Source organism: Pongo abelii, chromosome 18 (genome assembly GCF_028885655.2).
Source record: "Pongo abelii isolate AG06213 chromosome 18, NHGRI_mPonAbe1-v2.0_pri, whole genome shotgun sequence".
NCBI lineage: Eukaryota > Metazoa > Chordata > Mammalia > Primates > Hominidae > Pongo > Pongo abelii.
The window spans coordinates 27112815-27131352 of NC_072003.2; the positions used below are offsets into that span (position 1 = coordinate 27112815).

General features: G+C 47.1%; 1 protein-coding gene across 3 annotated transcripts in view; it reads left to right on the forward strand.

Moving 5' to 3' along the window:
• Window positions 1–18538, forward strand: part of PRKCB (protein kinase C beta) — a 386780-nt gene that overhangs the window by 182683 nt on the left and 185559 nt on the right. For 2 of the 3 annotated variants that reach the window (XM_002826246.5, XM_024233705.3), the window contains exons 4-5: window positions 14892–15003; window positions 18159–18287. In XM_002826246.5, the coding sequence (XP_002826292.3) occupies window positions 14892–15003; window positions 18159–18287 (241 nt within the window). The remainder of the gene's footprint in view (window positions 1–14891; window positions 15004–18158; window positions 18288–18538) is intronic. The other variant, XM_054533655.2, reaches the window with a different exon arrangement.

The window sequence follows — 18538 nt, forward strand, 5'->3', positions numbered from 1 at the left end:
TTTGTGTATCATAAAAGAGGCATTTCAAATCAGCAGGGAAAAGATGCATTTCATACATTTGCTGTCTAAACATTAAGAGTAGAAATAAAGGTCTTTCTTGAGATCTCATGCTAAAATGAATGCCAAGGGAAATGATGATTTCAGTGTAAAAAAGTGAAACCATAAAAGACTACCAGAAAATATCAGGAAGGACTTTCTAAATACGACAGGAGAGACAGAAACCATACAGGAAAAGGGAAAAATTTGCACTTTATTAAACACACAGGCGCACACACACACACACACACACAGACACGCACATGCATTATATGTTGAAAAAAGAACATCGACAAAATTAAAAGGCAAATGAGAAACTGGGAAAAAATTTACTGCATATATCATACATGAAGGGTTAATATCCTTAAATAATACACAGGAAAATTTGTTACAAATAATTCAAAAGAAACAAATTTGAATTTTAAAACAGACAAAATTAATGATAACAGTGAACATTTCTTCTTTTTGTTTGTTTGTTTTGGAAGCAGGGTCTTGCTCTGTCACCCAGGCTAGAGTGCAGTGGTGCCATCCTGGCTCACTGCAGCCTTGAACTCCTGGCCTCAAGTGATCCTCCTACTTCATCCTCATAAGTAGCTGAGACTGTAGACATGTACCACATAACTGGCTAATTTTTTTTTTTTTTTTTTTTTTTGAGATGGAGTCTTGCTCTGTAACCCAGGCCGGACTGCAGTGGCGCGATCTCGGCTCACTGCAAGCTCCGCCTCCTGGGTTCACGCCATTCTCCTGCTTCAGCCTCCCGAGCAGCTGGGACTAAGGCGCCCACCACCACGCCTGGCTAATTTTTTGTATTTTTAGTAGAGACGGGGTTTCACCGTGTTAGCCAGGATGGTCTCGATCTCCTGACCTCGTGATCCGCCCACCTTGGCCTCCCAAAGTGCTGGGATTACAGGCGTGAGCCACCGCGCCCGGCCCGTAACTGGCTAATTTTTAAATTTTTTGTAGAGATAGAGACAAGATATTACTATGTTGTCCAGGCTGGTCTCAAACTTCTAGGCTTAAGCAGTCCTCCCACCATGGCCTCCCAAAGTGCCGGGAATACAGGTGTGAGCCGCCGGACCTGGCAGAACATTTCTTAAATGTTCACCTTCACCAGCAACTTTATGCAGTTTCCATGCAGTATCTCACTGAACTCTTACTAACCTAGGAATTAAGCATTATTATTCTTCCAGTTTCCACACAAGGAAATGAAAACTTAAAAGGGTTAAATAACTTTCCCTAGAGTCAAAAAGTTAATAACTGTAAGAGCCAAGAGTTAAGCCTAGATGTGGCTATTAATTCACCCCTATATTGACATGGACTGCAGTGCAGATCTTAACCCAGGAAATGGTATTTTAAATTCTGCCAAAGTTTATACAATAGAAACGTATCCTTCAAATGGAATAATTACGTATTCACCAAAGGGGCGGGGTTAGAAGAGGGCAGGGTATATCAGGCGGTTGAAGCAAATCATCACCCAGCACACAAATGTTTACATGGCGTTATTGGCTCTATTCATTCTCCTCTCCAGGAACAAAATGAAAGATCGTCACCAAATTATAGTGTCCCCTTTTCAACTGTGCCATGCATGTATAATTACAGCTTCTAACATTCTCCACTTTTCATGCTCACGCAATCTCCGTCCACTCAGTCTTAATTAAGGTTTCCCTACTTTTTTTGTCTTTTGCAAATTTTTGGCATTTTGTTTGCAGTTGTGGGCATGGCGGTACTAATGTGTTACCCACGGTAGTAGTACAAGAGCTGAAATTTTTGTAATACACAGATAAACCCTAAAATATTCTACTTTACATCAAAAGTATAGAAAAGTCTGTGCTAAGAAGTTTTACTCTCTGTCTACTTTATTCTCTCTTGCCTCCATAGATGAACACTTTTATTAGGTTTTTTTTTTTTTTTTTTTTTTTGGTGTATCCTGCCAGAGGTGTAATTAAGAGTCGACTTTCCCCAGTTACTCAGGAGGCTCAGGCAGGAGGATCACTTGAGCTCAGAAGTTTGAGGCTCCAGTAAGCTATGATCTCGCCACTGTGCTCCAGCCTGGGCAACATAGTGAGACCTTGTCTCTAAAAATAATTTTAAAAAGAAAGGATACATACTTAACTTATCGCAACTCCCTTTCTCACACACACAAAAGGTACCATGTAATATACACACCTCAGCACCTTGATTTTTTTGTTTGTTTCACTTAAAAAATACAACCTTGGTCGGGTGCAGTGGCTCACACCTGTAATCCTAGCATTTTGGGAGGCCGAAGGTGGCGGACCGCTTGAGCTTGAGCTCAGGAGACCAGCCTGACTAATATGGCAAAACCCTGTCTCTACAAAAAATATAAAAAGTAGCTAGGCATGGTAGCACACACCAGTAGTCTCAGCCACTTGGGGGGCTGAGGCGGGAGGATTGCTTGAACCTGGGAGGTTGAGGCTTCAGTGAGCCGAGATTGCACTGCTGCACTCCAGCCTGGGTGACAAAGTGAGGCCTTGTCTAAAAAAAAAAGAAAAAAAAAAGAGATTTTTTTCCATATTAATGCAGAGAACTTCCTCATTGTACTTTATACCTGAGTAGTCTTCCATTATGTGGCTACACTATGATTTATTTAAACAACCCCTTCCCAGTGACACTTAGCGTGTTTAAATCTTACGCTACCCTAAACAGGGCTTCAGTGAATAACTCTATCTGTATATTACTTCCTACGTATGCAGGTTATTTTACCTTCGTCCAACGTGATGGAGTCAAAGGTGAAAAGAATTTGTAATTTTTAAAAAGCATTTATACTTTGGATAGGTAGTGCCAAATTGCCCCCACAGGATGACACCAATTGGCCCACCCACCAGGAATATGTGTCTCCATTTCTCCACAGCTTTTCAACAGAAACAGTCAGGATGAACATTTAAAATTTTCATTTTAAAATTTTAAATTGTCTACTTCATTTTAAGGTGCGTTAGAAAAGGCAGTTTGCATATTGATCCCATGAGTTCACACTCTTAATTTCGTTTTTAAAAATAGGTTTATTTAAATAAAAATGGCAGTACTGAATTGAAGAAAAGTATCAAGTAAATATTATGTTGGTGCAAAAGTAATTGCGGTTTTTGCCATTACTTTCAATGGTAAAAACCGCAATGACTTTTGCACCTACCTAATACTGTTACAGGTTGAATGCAGGCATGCAAAGTTATGACAGCTCATGACTGAAGCTGGGGAAATGTTGCCATGATGATTTTTTCTCTTGGGAATAATAAAATCAAGGGGTTTTATGTTCTGTGTGCAGGACACTGTGCTTGAGGTTTTATAAAATGGATAGTTATTAGACCCATTTTATGGCTGAGGAACCAGAGACTCAGGGCGGTTAAGTCACTTCCCTGAGGTCACACAGCTAACTCTGGAGCCTGCGCTTGTTAATTTCCCTCTGTTCTGAGGGTATTTCCAACTGGGACCTTCAGTTTAACCTTGCCTACCTACCCTATGGGGAGTAGAGCCTCAGGAGCTTTCATAGCTTGTAAATGCCCAGGGATGACACAGTCTGAACTTGCAATTTGCTTTTCCTTTCTCCTCTATGGATACTGTTAGCTTGTATATTCTCTGTGTGCCTCATTTCAGCTTCCTTATTCCTGCAGTTTTACTTCAGCCCAGCCAGATTTCAGCCCACCTGTGGGCAAAGCTGCACAGCCCATTCAGATTGAGAGAGACTCTTTTCTTTTTCTTTCTTTCTTTCCTTCCTGTGTCTTTCTTTCTTCCTTCCTTCCTTTCTTTTCCTCCCTCCCTCTCTCCCTCCCTCCCTCTCTCCCTTCCCTTCCCTTCCTTTCCCTTTCTTTCTTTCTTTCTTTCTTTCTTTCTTTCTTTCTTTCTTTCTTTCTTTCTTTCTTTCTTTCTTTCTTTCTTTCTTTCTTTCTTTCTTCCTTCCTTCCTTCCTTCCTTCCTTCCTTCCTTCCTTCCCCTTCCTTCCTTCCTTCCTTCCCCTTCCTTCCTTCCTTCCTTTCTTTCTTTTTCTTTCTTTTCTGCCTCTCTCTCCCTTCCTTCCTTCCTTCCTTCCTCCCTCCCTCTTTCCCTCCCTCTCTCCCTCCCTCCCTCCTCCTCCATCTCTCTCACCTGTGCTTCCTTTCCCCTTAGCTGCTTGTGTCTGGGGTTAAGTGATGACCTAGGATCTGCCTGTCTTTGGTGCTGGGGATTGTTTTTCACTATAAAGACTCTGGTTTGGGAGTGGCAGGGACCCAAGTACTCTGTCACTGGCCGGTGCTGAATTTGTGTGAGATGAAGAGTGTTATCGTCTATAACCCCCCTGTTAGGTGGGAGACCCTCTGGAGAGGCTGAGGAGCAGGGGGGCAGCCAGGGGACACTGAGGGGTTCCCACTTGGCTGGCTGCATTTCTGGAGTCTGACAAACTTGGCTTCCAGTCTTGGCTCTCCCATGTCCTTGCTTTGTGACCTTGGGCAAGTTACTTCTCTGAACCTCAGTTTTCTCATCTGGAATACCAGGATAACAGTCTAACTCCTCCATCACTGGGCTGTCAGGGGAATCTGGGGACATGACATAGAGGACTCAGCACAGTGCTTGGCAGGTAGTATGTGCTCAATTCAATAACATTGGTGGCAGTGAAAGTCACATTCGATGGTTATTTTGTTGTTGTATTCAACAGTCTCTTGAATGAAGATCGGAAATGGAAGGAAATTTGGGAATCCAAGCTTGCCTAATACCAGGCATGTGGAGATGGAGCCTTAGCAACAGGAAATACTGGGAAGAGGAATTGTGCCAGGATCCTGTGGACACCTGATTTCCTGTGGGCGAGATGACTGGGGATGATCAAGGGGTGATGCTGGGGCAGGAGTGTAATAGTTTCAAACCTATTTTTGAGAGCACTTGAGACCGAGTCAGACGAACTCACTCGGGAGTTTAGGGGATGTGTTCACATGGGGTTGGATTCTACCACTGTTGGGAAGAGGGTAGGGAGTCTGGCAGAGGTCCCAAATCCAAATTCCTACAGGGTCCAGGCAGGAAAGGGGAAAGAGAGAAGCAGGCCTGGTGTAAGACAATAGGGAAGAGTGGGGACTGTGGAAAACTAGAAAGTTTATCACTTATCTAAAGGGGGAAACCACTGCTTAGCCCACAGAAATGAGTGTTCTGTGTTGTCACAGCTGGTGATTTCTCAAAAGGAACTAATATTTCACATTTTTTATTCTTTCTTTTTTTTTCTTTTTTTGAGACAGAGTCTTGCTCTGTTGCCCAGGCTGGAGTGCAGTGGTGCGATCTCAGCTCAATGCAAGCTCTGCCTCCCAGGTTCATGCCATTATCCTGCCTTAGCCTCCTGAGTAGCTGGGACTACAGGCGCATGCCGCCACGCCCGGCTAATTCTTTTTGTATTTTTAGTAGAGACGGGGTTTCACCGTGTTAGCCAGGATGGTCTCGATCTCCTGACCTCGTGATCCGCCTGCCTCGGCCTCCCAGAGTGCTGGGATTACAGGCGTGAGCCACTGTGCCTGGCCAAAATTTCACATTTTAATCTGATAGTTCCTGACTTAAATATAGTAAACTTATTTGGATTTCTAAGAAGCACCATGTTGGCCAACTGTAGCTTCTTTACAGGCTTGATATGGCTTCTGGGTTCCACACTGTGACCTCTGGGCATGAAGGAGGACCCAGGCCAGGGATGGGACAGGCTCTAGGTGGCCTAGAGGGGTCTAGTCAGTGTGGCCTGGGTGACGAGGACCTGATGTAAAATGAGACTAGGGGAGGGATTAAGGCAGAGACGGAAGCTGTGTCTTTTTTTGTTGTTGTTTTCGAGTCAGAGTTTCACTCTGTCACTGGAGTGCAGTGGTGCCATCATGGCTCACTGCAACCTTGAATTCCTGGGCTCAAGCGATCCTCCCACGTTGGCTCAAGCGATCCTCCCACCTTGGCTGGGATTACAGGCATGAGCCACTGCTCCCAGCCAGGAAGCTGTATCTTTGAATGCGATCAAAACCAAACCCCATAGGGGTAGTGATGGCTTACAGGCCATGAGGATTCCCAGACTCATCTCAGGCTTGGTCAATACCCACAGCATCAAGGCTAGGAAGGGAACGTATTTTGGTTAAAGGCAGGACTGATATTTATTTATTTATTTTGAGACGGAGTCTCGCTCTGTCACCCAGGCTGGTGTGCAGTGATGCGATCTCGGCTCACTGCAAGCTCCGCCTCCTGGGTTCACACCATTCTCCTGCCTCAGCCTCCCAAGTAGCTGGGACTACAGGTGCCCGCCACCAAGCCTGGCTAATTTTTTGTATTTTTAGTAGAGACAGAGTTTCACCGTGTTAGCCAGGATGGTCTCCATCTCCTGACCTCGTGATCCGCCAGCCTCGGCCTCCCAAAGTGCTGGGATTACAGGCGTGAGCCACCGCGCCCGGCCAGGCAGGACTGATATTTAACCTGCATGCACGGGCACTACTATACCAGTTGTGGAAATATTGAAATACTCTGAAACCGATTGGTAAATAGCTACTGGGTCCTCTGGGCCTTTTCCCCCAACCTTGCACTTACCCATATCTGCCTCTGCCAGCTCCTACCACACCTCCTCCATGATGTGGTGACTAAAGTGCTAACTCCCAGCACAGCCAGGCTCTGCTGTCCATTCCGTTTGGTCTGTGGGCAGTCCCTGAGTCAAGGCAATTATAAATATCTTGACTCACCCCTGGTTGCAGGTAACATGCCTACCTGGATTGGCTGAAGCACAAACGACAAATTTTAGAGGACACAGGGAGGCAGATGGAATTGGAAGGCAGGATGCCAGAACCCGAGGGACCAGAACCAGGAGCTTCATCCCTGGGGTCATGTAATCTTTGTCTTGTTTCTCTGGGTTCCTTAGAGCGCACTATAAAAATCAGCACCAACTGTCATTTGCTACAATGTGGATGAACCTGGAGGATATTATGTTAAGTGAAATAAGCCAGGCACAGAAAGACAAATACTGCATGATCTCACTTAGATGTGGAATCTAATGAAGTTGAACTCATAGAAGTAGAGAGTAGAATGATGGTTACCAGAAGCTGGGGACAGCAGGAGGCAGGAGTAGGGAAGAAATGGAGAGTTGCTGAGCAAAGAGTACAACGTTTCAGATAGGAGGAATTGCCTTTGAGATCTATTGCACAGCAGGGTGACATTAGTCAATAATATGTATGTTTCAAAGTAATTAAGAGAGTAAATTTCAAATATCTCATGTTAAGAAAATGATAGGCAAGTTAGGTGATGGATATGTTAATTTTCTTGATTTAATCATGTCACATTGTGTGTGTATATTCAGAACAATCAGAACAATCACATTGTACCCCATAAATGCATACAATTATAATTTGCCAATCAAATATAAAATTAGCAGCCTCAGCCCTGGAACTGCATGTCTGCTGGCCTCAGGACTGATTACCTGTGTCCCAGCCACTCAGCATATGTGACCCTTGAGCCAAGTGTCCACCTCTGCCCCAGTCAGCCGTGTTCAGGGAACATGGATGTCTCAAAGTACAAGCATGACTGTTGGGAGGTGCCCATCTCAGAGATGGCATTGGGCTCAGGCAGGCATGGAAAGGTACCCTGAAAGATGCACCTTGAGGGTTGTGGAGGGAGTCATGAGGACCACAGGTGTGGGAGTGTGGCTTTAAGCTCTTTCAGGTAGCAGGAAGGAGGAGAGAAGAATCCATTGAGGATGACCTGGTTTGTCTGGTCTGAGGGATTAGGGCAGTGGGTGGGTAGAGTTGGTGCCTACAAGTATGATCCCTCATGAAAGCGGAGGGAGGGGAATGAGGTCAGAGGAGCTCTCCAGCAGCCTCTAAATAAGCCATAAGAAGTCAATGTTTCCCTGCAGCTTGCTGATTGGTTTTCCTGTCACTCATCTGGCTCTAATCTGTGCTGCACAACCCCTTCGAAGTCATTTTCCTAAAATAGCATGTGTATGGTGCAGGGGTTTGCAGTGGCCAACAGCGATGATTGCAGCCCTACAGCTGTCGCAACAACCCATTGACCACTGTGTGCAATGCTGTGCTTGCCCCGGGCAAAACACTTCGTCTCTTAGTCCTTTGGTTTCCTCATCTGTAAAGCAGGGGTAGTAAGTAGTATGTACTTTATAGGGCTGTTATGAGGATCAAATTCATTAATGCCTGATAAATCCTTTAAAATAGTCCCTGGCATGAATAAATGTTCGATAAATGTTAACTCTCACTTATTAAGTATTTATTGAGCATCTTCTATATGCCGAGTACAGTTTATGCCCTGGGAGTATAACGATGAGCAAAATTTCCTCACGTTGCATGCAGTGAAGTGTGGAAGAGATGCAATTAAGCATGCATTTATAAGTCAGTGGTTTAAGTGCTGTGATGGAGAGGATTTAGAATATAAGTTCCATGAAAGCAGAAGCTCTTTTGTTCACAACTGTATCCTCAATGCCTAGGAAGAACTTGACCCTCAGTATACATTTGCTAGGTGAATGAATGAATGAGTCAGGTTCTATTTAGCTGCACATGAAGATGAGGTGTCAATGGAGTAAAGTTGGGAGTGAGGAGAGAAGGGAGGGGAACTTGGTGTGAACCCCATCTCTGCAAGGGTCCAGCTGGGTGGCCTTGGTGAAGTTACTCTGTAGTTAGGATCTGTTTCATTGTTGCTAAAATGGGAACAAACGATACCTTCTGCATAGCATGTCATAAGGATTGGAGAGAGTACATGTGAGACACCCAGCATACACATGCAGCTCTCAAGCAATGTGTTGAGACTGGGTGTGGTGGTTCACACCTGTAATCCTAGTACTTTGCAAGGCTGAGGCAGGCAGATCACTTGAGCCCAGGAGTTTGAGACCAGCCTGGGCAACATAGCAAAAACCCTGTCTCTACAAAAAATAAAAATTAGCCAGGCATGGTGGCATGTGCCTTCAGTCGCAGCTACTCAGGAGGCTGAGGTGGAAGGGTTGCTTGAACCTGGGAGGCGGAGGCTGCGGTGAGCTATGATCGCACCACTGCACTCCAGCCTGGGTGACAGAGCAAGACCCTGTCTCAACAAGACAAAACAAAACAAAACACACACAAACACAGAAACGTGCTTCCTTTTCCCTTCCCATTCTTTGTGCCTCTTGGTATCTCCTCTTGTTTAAGAGACTGTTGAGATGGAGAAAGGTCTGGATCATTTTTGGTCAGAAATGTTTGAATCCTTGTCTTGGAGATGTCTCAAGAAAATATTTACATGAAGAAAAGTGCAAAACCAACAGAGGCAACTTATTATTAGTTGTGATTTTGCCCCAGATCTTAAAGTAGAGCTCACAAGGCCTTCAGGAACTCCTTTCTTCTCTACTAGGTAGGACTAAGGAAATTCAAACCTGAACTCAAACCTAACTCTTGGCCTCTGTAAGATCAATACATCAGAGAACCCAGAAGGGACCACAAGAGCCAAGAGTAGAGACAGAATGTGTCCTAGGTCTTGGAGAGGAGCTGGCTCAGGCCACTTCTGCCAAGGGTCTCAGGGCAATACTATGAGACTTGGACCCAGCAGCATCCTGGGAGAGGTGAAGGATGTAAGGGAGAAGAGAAAGATGGCAAAGGTGCCTTTTAACCTCCATGCGAGCTCCACCACTGGGGTCTGGCCAATCCGTGTCTTGGAATCCATCCAATTAAATCAACTCTGCCTCCTTAGAGGTTAAGTAGGGGTGTAAGAGAACCTTGAGCTTCTCCTACAGGCCAATACCAGTCATGAACAGGGATTCCTTTTTTATTATTATTATACTTTAAGTTCTGGGGTACACGTGCAGAATGTGCAGTTTTGTTACATAGGTATACACCTGCCATGGTGGTTTGCTGGACCCATCAACTTGTCATCTACATTAGGTATTTCTCCTAATGCCTCCCCTAGTCCCCAACCCCCCGACAGGTCCCAGTGTATGATGTTCCCCTCCCTGTGTCGATGTGTTCTCATTGTTCAACTCCCACTTATGAGTGAGAACAGGTGGTGTTTGATTTTCGAACAGGTGTTCCTTTTTAGGTGGGTTTGAAGCACTGAATTCCCAACTTTAAGGTGAATGTCCAAGAAGCACAATGGGAACTGTTCTGTGGCACAGAGCAGGGGGACTCCGATAGGAACATTATGTATTCACTTAGTCTCACTGTCCGGAGATAAAGACATGGCTGGTTAAGCTGCCAAAACGGATCCCTTAGTTTTTTGTGGGGGGATTTCCAAGCCCTGTTGTTGTTATTAGGACAGCACCTCAATCTTTGAGCAGGGCGGGTGATTGCTGGGGTCCTTCTGCAGCTGAGAGCGCTCAGGATCCCACTGGCGACAGCAGAGCAGACCTCGCTTCTCAAACTTGGCTGTCCAGAGCTCTGCAAGGACCAGTACTTCATCTGCCTCACTGCAGAGTGTGGGAATGTCATGAAAGAAACTTTGTAGCTCATTAAGAAGAGAGGAAGCAACCAAAGTCTGCAGTGGCTGAGGATTTTCAGTCAGGTTTATTGAGATATACGTAAAAGTCACTTTAAAAAAATTTTTTTGAGACAGGGTCTTGCTCTCCCACCCATGCTGGAGTCCAGTGGTGTGATCATAGCTCACTGCAGCCTTGAACTCCTGGGCTCAAGTGATCCTCCCACCTTGGCCTCCCTAGTAGCTAGAACTACAGGCATGCACCTCTATGTCTGGCTTTAATACATATATACAGTAGAGACAGGGTCTCACTGTGTTGCCCAGGCTGGTCTCAAACTCCTGGGTTCAAGCTCAAGCAGTCCTCCCGCCTTGGCCTCCTAAAGTGTTGGGATTGAAGGCATGAGCTACTGTGCCCACCAAAATTCACTTTTTTCCTTTTTTTTTTTTTTTTTTGAGATGGAGTCTTCCTCTGTCGCCCAGGCTGGAGTGCAGTGGCGTGATTTCAGCTCACTGCAACCTCTGCCTCTTGGGTTCAAGCAATTCTTCTGTCTCAGCCTCCTGAGTAGCTGAGACTACAGGTGCATGCCACCATGCCCGGCTAATTTTTGTATTTTAAATAGAGACGGGGTTTCACCATATTGGTCAGGCTGGTCTCGAACTCCTGACCTCAGGTGATCCACCCGCCTCGGCCTCCCAAAGTGCTGGGATTACAGGCGTGAGCCACCGCTCCAGGCCACAAATTCACTTTTAAAAATATAAAGTAAAATTCATCACAGTTAATATATAGACCACTCCAATATCCAAAACAAAAAAAGTTGCTGCATCTGCCTCTTTGTAGTTAATTCCCTTTCCACCTCCAACTCCTTTTAACCACTGATGTTTTCTGTCCCCATAGTTTTGTGTTTTTCAGAACATTTAGAAATGAACCCACACTTGTGTTGAACATCTTTATTTTACCAGAATGCTTTCGAGGTTCATGAATGCTGCTGCATGTGTCAATAGTTCATTCCTTTTTACTGCTGAAAAGTATTCCCCTGTGTGGATGCCTCACACTGTATCCATTCACACGTCGAACAACATTTGGGTCCTTTCCAGTTTGGGGCTATTATAAGTAAGGTAGCTATAAACCTTCATGTATGGATATGGTTGTTGTTTTCTTTTCCCCCGCTCTGTCACCCAGGCTGGAGTGCAGTGGCACGATCTTGGCTCACTGCAACCTCTGCCTCCTAGGTTCAAGCAATTGTTGTGCCTCACCCTCCCAAGTAGCTGGGACTACAGGCATGTGTCACCACACTCAGCTAATTTTTGTATTTTTAATAGAGACGGAGTTCCTCCATGTTGGCCAGGCTGGTCTCGAACTCCTGACCTCAAGTGATCTGCCTGCCTCGGCCTCCCAAAATGCTGGAATTACAGGCGTAAGCCACTGTGCCCGGCCTGGATGTTTTCATTTCACCGAAAAGTAGGTTCCTGGGTCCTAGGAGAGTTCTAGTTTATGTTCTTTCTTCAGTAACACTTGGTATCGTTGGTTTTAGTTTTCAAATATTTTAGCAACTCTGGTAGGTATGTGATATGGTTAGGCTTTGTGTCCCCACCCAAATCTCATCTTGAATTGTAATCCTCATAATCCACACATGTCAAGGGAGAGATTAGGTGGAGGCAATTGAATCCTGGGGGCAGTTTCCCCCATGCTGTTCTCATGATAGTGAGTGAGTTCTCACGCAATCTGATGGTTTTATAAGGGGCGTGCCCCCCGTCACTCGGCACTTCTCCTTCCTGCCGCCTTGTGAAGAAGGTGCCTTGCTTTCCCTTCACCTTCCACCATGATTTTAAGTTTCTTGAGGCCTCCTCGGCCTCAAGAAAATTGACTGTTAGTCAGTTAAATCTCTTTCCTTTATAAATTACCCAATCTCAGGCAGTTCTTTATAGCAGTATGAAAGCAGACTAATACAGTATGGAATTACTTTAAAATTTTGAAAAGAACAGTTTCCTTAGGAGAAACACTCATCACATTAACAGCACATAAAAGAATGTCTATGTAGCATGTCTGTTTATTTGCTTACACGTTCATTTTCTGTCACTGTTACTAGAATACAATTTTAAAGGAGGCATCTGTGGCAGCATCAATAAATACATATGAATGGATGAATGAAGGAAGGAAGAAACGGGTAGCATGTACCAAAGGCTAGGGTGTCAGATCGGCCCTGGATTGGAACCTAAGGCCCATGTTATTAACCCCTTGCCATGTACTTTTTTTCTTTTTTTTTTAAGAGAGAGAGAGTCTTGCTCTCTTGCCCAGGCTGGAGTGCAGTGATGCAATCATAGCTCACACATAACCTTGAATTCTTGGGCTCAAGTGATCTTCCCACTTCAACTTCCCAAGTAGCTGGGACTACAGGCATGTGCCACTACACCTGGCTAATTTTTTACTGTTGTAGATACGGGGTCTCACTATGTTGCCCAGGCTGGTCTTGAACTCCTGGCCTCAAGTGATCCTCCCATCTTGGCCTCTCAAAATGCTGGAGTTATAGGCATGAGACACTGTACCTGGCCTGCAATGTATAACAGAGAAAGCAACTTTTACAGAAAGAGTTCTCTTGAACTAAAACCGATTATGTGAGGAAAGAATCTCTTCAAGAAGAAAGAAATGCAGAGCCAAAGGCTTACAAAGGGCATGGCCTGTTTGGGAGCACGGGTGCGCTCTGAGTGCTGAGAATGTACATAGTACATGCGCATGTGGGTGGGTGGGAGGAGGGGGCTTAGCTGGGGATCACCTTAGCCAAATAGTAATAACAATCATGCAAAAGCTTATGCTGCTTGCTATGTGCCAGGTGGTTCTAAGATCTCTACACAGGTTCATTCATTTATGCTTCCCAACAGTCTTATAAGGTGAGAACTAGCATTATCAGCATTTTACAGATAGGGGAACTGAAGCACAAAAAGAACAAATTAACCGCGCATGGTGGTGTGCACCTGGAGTTCCAGCAATTTTGGAGGCTGAGGCAGGAGGATCATTTGAGGCCAGGAATTTGAGACTAGCCTGGGCAACATAGTGAGACCCCCTCTCTACAAAAAAAAAAATAAAAATAAAAAATTAGCTGTGCAGGTTGGGCACAGTGGCTCGTGCCTGTAATCCCAGCTACTCGGGAGGCTGAGACAGAAGAATCACTTGAACCCAGGAGACAGAGGTTGCAGTAAGCCAAGACTGTGCCACTGCACTCCAGCCTGGGTGATAAGAGCAAAACTCTATCTCAAAAAAAAAAAAAAAAAAATTAGCTCGGCATAGTTGCATGCACCTATACTCCCAGCTACTCAAGAAGCTGAGGCAGGAGAATCACTTGAGCCCAGGAAGTCAAGGTTCCAGTGAGCTGTAATCGTGCCACTGCACTCCAGCCTGGGTGACAGGGCAAAACCATGTCTCTTAAAAAACAAAAGAAAACAAAAAACCATCAAACAACTTGCACAAACTCACACAGCTTAGAGCCCAGGAAGTTTATCCAAGTCTACCTTTTACCACTGCACTGCACTGCCGGGCTATCAAGGGCATATTTATTGATTAGGAAATTATGTAAGGTTCTGTGAAAAATAGCTCCCAAAATATAGTGACTTAAACAAGGCAGAAATTAGGTTTTTCTCTCAGAGGTCAGCCCAAAGGGACAAAATTCAAGGCTGGTAGGGTGGCTTTGTCCTTTCCACATGTGGCTCCAAGTTTGGGTCCAGGACGGTGACTTCCAGTTCTCACCATCTTTGAGCCAGTGGGAAGAGGGAAAGGCTCAAGGAAGTATGCATTTCCATTTGAAGGGAATGGCCATGGAGCACACACATCCCATTGGCCAGAACTCGGCACCATGACGGCACCTGCAAGAGGCGCTGGGAAATATGGCCTCTATCTGGATAGCCATGCTCTCTGCTAAAACTCGAGGGTTCTACTATTAAAGGGAAGAATGGATATCAGTGGGAAACCAGCAGTCTCTGACACAACTTGCAGACTGTCCACTGGGCTTTGTACTCTATTCTGTCAGTGGTGAGGAACTGGCAATGGTCTCTAAGCAGGGAGACTTCACATCCAGACTTGGGTTTTTGATCACTGCAGAAGCATGCTTGGAGAATAAAGGTGGGGAGAAAGAAAAGTCAGGAGCCCTGTTTAGATGATGTGTCTGTCGCTTTGTTTTCCCATCTCTGGAGACCCTACTACAGGCAGGAACCTGTAGGTTGGGTTCCCAGGCAGGCCCAGATGGAGGGTTTGCAGGCAGGGTGAGTGAGCATGGGGCTGCAAAGGGAGCAATCATCTGTCTTTGTCCTTCATTCCTTCCACAACTATTTATCCAGCACCGTTTCTGGGCACAGGGCTCCAGCGATGGTCCCAACAGGTACAATGACCTCTGGGGATCAAGTTCAGTTCTTGGTGAGTTCTCCAGTGCCTCTCAATGTAGGGTGAACCCTTGGCATGCTCCACTGATGCTGGCTCCTTCTGTTGTTTCTCTTGGCTCCAGGACCCCCGGAGCAAACACAAGTTTAAGATCCACACGTACTCCAGCCCCACGTTTTGTGACCACTGTGGGTCACTGCTGTATGGACTCATCCACCAGGGGATGAAATGTGACAGTAAGTACTTTTTCTCTCTGGGGGCATCTGCTGATGGCAGAAGCAATGGGAAGGGCTGCTTCCGCTTGGTTTGGGGTCCAGGTCTGCCATACATTCCCCCCATCCTGGTTGGGGCTGGTGTACCAGTTGTCTGTTGCTGCATAATGATCCTCCCACCCCAAAACACTGTGACTGAAGACAATAAACATTTTTTTAGCTCATGACTTTGCAAGACAGTCCTTTGAATCTGGGCTGGCCTCAGCTGATGTCATGCATGTTCATAAAGCGTGAACTCTTGGTTCATGGTGGATTAGCAGATGAAGGTGGGCTGGGAGCTGTCTGGGCCATGGTGGCCTCACCTACATGTCCTGGAGGATGGCTGGCTGTCATCTGGGTGATGGGGATGACCAGACCGCGTGTCTTTCCTCCTCAGTAGGCTAGGCTGGGTTTGCATGCACGGAGGTCACAGGGTCCTGAGTTCCTTAGGAGGGCAAGTCCCATTGGCAGACACACTTCAAGTCTCTACTTGTGTCTTTTGCTCCTGATCCACTGGTCAACGCAAGTGGCATGTGAGATGCACAGTCACAGTGTGGGAAGGGACAGTCCATGGCTGTTGACACCCGGAGGCATGAACAAATCATGGGCATTTCTACAGCCATGCACCACCACTGTTTTCAGCACTGAGATGTGGGGCTGATGCATTCTTTGCATGGAGAAGACCTGTGGCCCTGCAGCACCCACAGGTTTGTGCTGGAGGAGGAAAGAGAGCGTCATTCTCTGGCCAGGATGTGGTAGGAAAGGCAGGTGGGGTAGGACTTCTCTTTATGAGGCCAAGGCCCAGATGGCCTGTGGGGCAGGGGAGCAGACAGGTTTTGAGAGCTATGGCCACAAAGCTACAGGGACGCTGGAGGTGCTGGTGGCTCCCACAGGCCTGTTGGTCTGCAGCAGGCTGGGTGTCATGAGGCTGGTGGTACTGCTGTCCCAAGGGTCCTGAGGCCCAGAGGACAGAGGGAGAAAGTCACAGGGCAGAGAGTGACAAGAGAGGAGTGTGAGGGTGAATAGGGTGGTAGAGAGCAAGAGAGACAGCAAGAAACACACACACCTAGACAGACACAGAAGCAGGGGAAAGATGGACATATGCAATCCCAACACAGGGAGGAATGTGGGGTGTGGAAGCTACAGAGAGACTCAGCTAGAGAGAGACTCAGGCAAAAGGAGGGACAGGCAGACACACAGACCAACAGATAAGCCAGGCACAGTGGTTCACTCCTGTAATCCCAGCACTTTGGGAGGCTGAGGTGGGTGGATCACCTAAGGTCAGGAGTTCGAGACCAGCTTGGCCAACATGGCAAAACCCCATCTCTACTAAAAATACAAAAATTAGCCAGTTGAAGTGGTGGGCACCTGTAATCCCAGCTACTTGGGAGGCTCAGGCAGGAGAATCACTTGAACCCAGGAAGTGGAGGTTGCAGTGAGCTGAGATCGCGCTACTGCACTCCAGCCTGGGTGACAGAGTGAGACTCTCAAAGAAGAAGAAGAAAAGATAAAATGATTGGCATGGACACACAGAGAGATGCCATCACACAGGCTCATGCAGAGGTGTAGAGACAGAAAGACCAGAGACAGAGACAGAAGCACACATGGAGAGCCACAGAGAGACACAGAGGAGAGAGGCAGAGAGACACAGCTGGAGAAGGGGAGAGACAAAGAGGCCAGAGACAAGTGCAGAGAGTGGAACAGACCGATTCACAGACACGGCCAAGGCAGTGAGCCACGTGCAGAAGTGGGACAGCAGAGACAAGAGACATGCAGCAACATGGAAACAGAGAGGCAGACACAGAAACATGGCGAGAGCCACGGGGGGACAGTGAGGTTGGAGCCTTCTGCCTGCAGGACACCAGCTCCTCTTACCACACATGGGGCCCTAATATAGGGACAATGTCCCTGCCTCAGAGACAGTGATGGGTGGGAGCTCAGGTTGGTGTTCAGGACCCAGAGGGCTCTCCCTTCCCTCCCCACAACTCATTTCTAGTTTTTGTAATAGGCTTGCTGCCTTCTGGGACTTGGGTGGTCTGAGAAGGGTTCCTTGCCCCCAGATCCCTTGAAATTGGGGCCCATGGGGTGACTTGGCCTCTCCTTCTGGCTTCTCGAAATGGAACTAGTATCCCCCCGGAGAATCCTGGGTTCCTGGCACACCTGGCGCATTATTGCTCAAGACCTAGAAGAAATCACCCACCACGTTGAAATAGACACAGATACTCTACGGAGGAGTGCACAGAGGGAGTGGATATCCTATAACATGAGAGATGGCTGAAGGCCAAATTCAGCATACAGGAACATTTTATCCACCCTGCCCCGGCTCTAAATCTTTTTCCTTGTAATTAATTATGGTGGACACTATGGCCAGCCCAGACCCCCTCTTCAGGGTCCCACCCCATCCCCTAGCTGTGGTTCGCAGCAGTGCCCTATCCTGCATAATTGCCCAAGATAATGCCTCTTCCAGGGCGACCAGATGATTGCGGTGCCCAGCCCTCTTGTCTCAGTTTGGAACAACTCTGGAAGGTCATCTCAGCTCTGGGCTCCCCCTAACATGAGCTTTGATTGCATCCATGTGGCAAACCAACTTCTTCCCCCAAGAGCACTCCTCAAAAACCTTGTGCTCAAAACTCCCCGTCTCAGACTCTTTCCAGGGAACCCAACCTATTAGCTGTCAATATTTAAAAATCAGAGCTGTCACGTACACATCGAGATTCCTGCATATGTTGAGAAATGGGGAATGTTTTTGCTCTGTTTCCCACTTGGCCAAGTCCCTGCCACCCCCTTAGCTTTCCTCACTCATGTGAGGAAGCTCACAGCCAGCCTGTGAGCATTGAAGTTGGTGACTCTGGCTTCAGAGCCTTAAGGGGCGTGGGGTGTGCTTGCTTCAGACTGCACCCTTGGCCTTGGGTGGGGAACAGACAAGTTCTACCTCCTTTGCCCATCAGGGTTCAGGGGAAGAGTTGGAGAATCCCTTCTGATGAGATCCTGGCAGGCAAGTTGGTCTCAGCCAGGCTCGTGTGTCTCAGCTGTCTCAAAGGAGGGAAATAGGAAGGGCTCAGCGGTCCTGGGTGGGGCCGATGTCTGCAGCCCCCAGCCTGGGCCAGCCTAAGCCACATCCCCTCTCTCTGCCCTCACAGCCTGCATGATGAATGTGCACAAGCGCTGCGTGATGAACGTTCCCAGCCTGTGTGGCACGGACCACACGGAGCGCCGCGGCCGCATCTACATCCAGGCCCACATCGACAGGGACGTCCTCATTGTCCTCGGTAGGTGGCCCTGGGGCTCCACTGGCTCCTGACCTTGCTTGACCTGTGTGATTGAGAAGGGGAGAATGGTGGAGGGGTGGGGCAGTCCAGGGACCAGGGAGGGGGTGTGGCACTGCTTCTGCCCACTGCCCTGCCCACGACAGCCCCTCCCTGCAGCAGGGGGATCTTTAGAAACTGTACATCCTCAAAGCTGCGTCCATCAGCACCCCAGGCTGGCTTGGGTTCAGAGAGGAGACGTCTGAGTTCCTTGG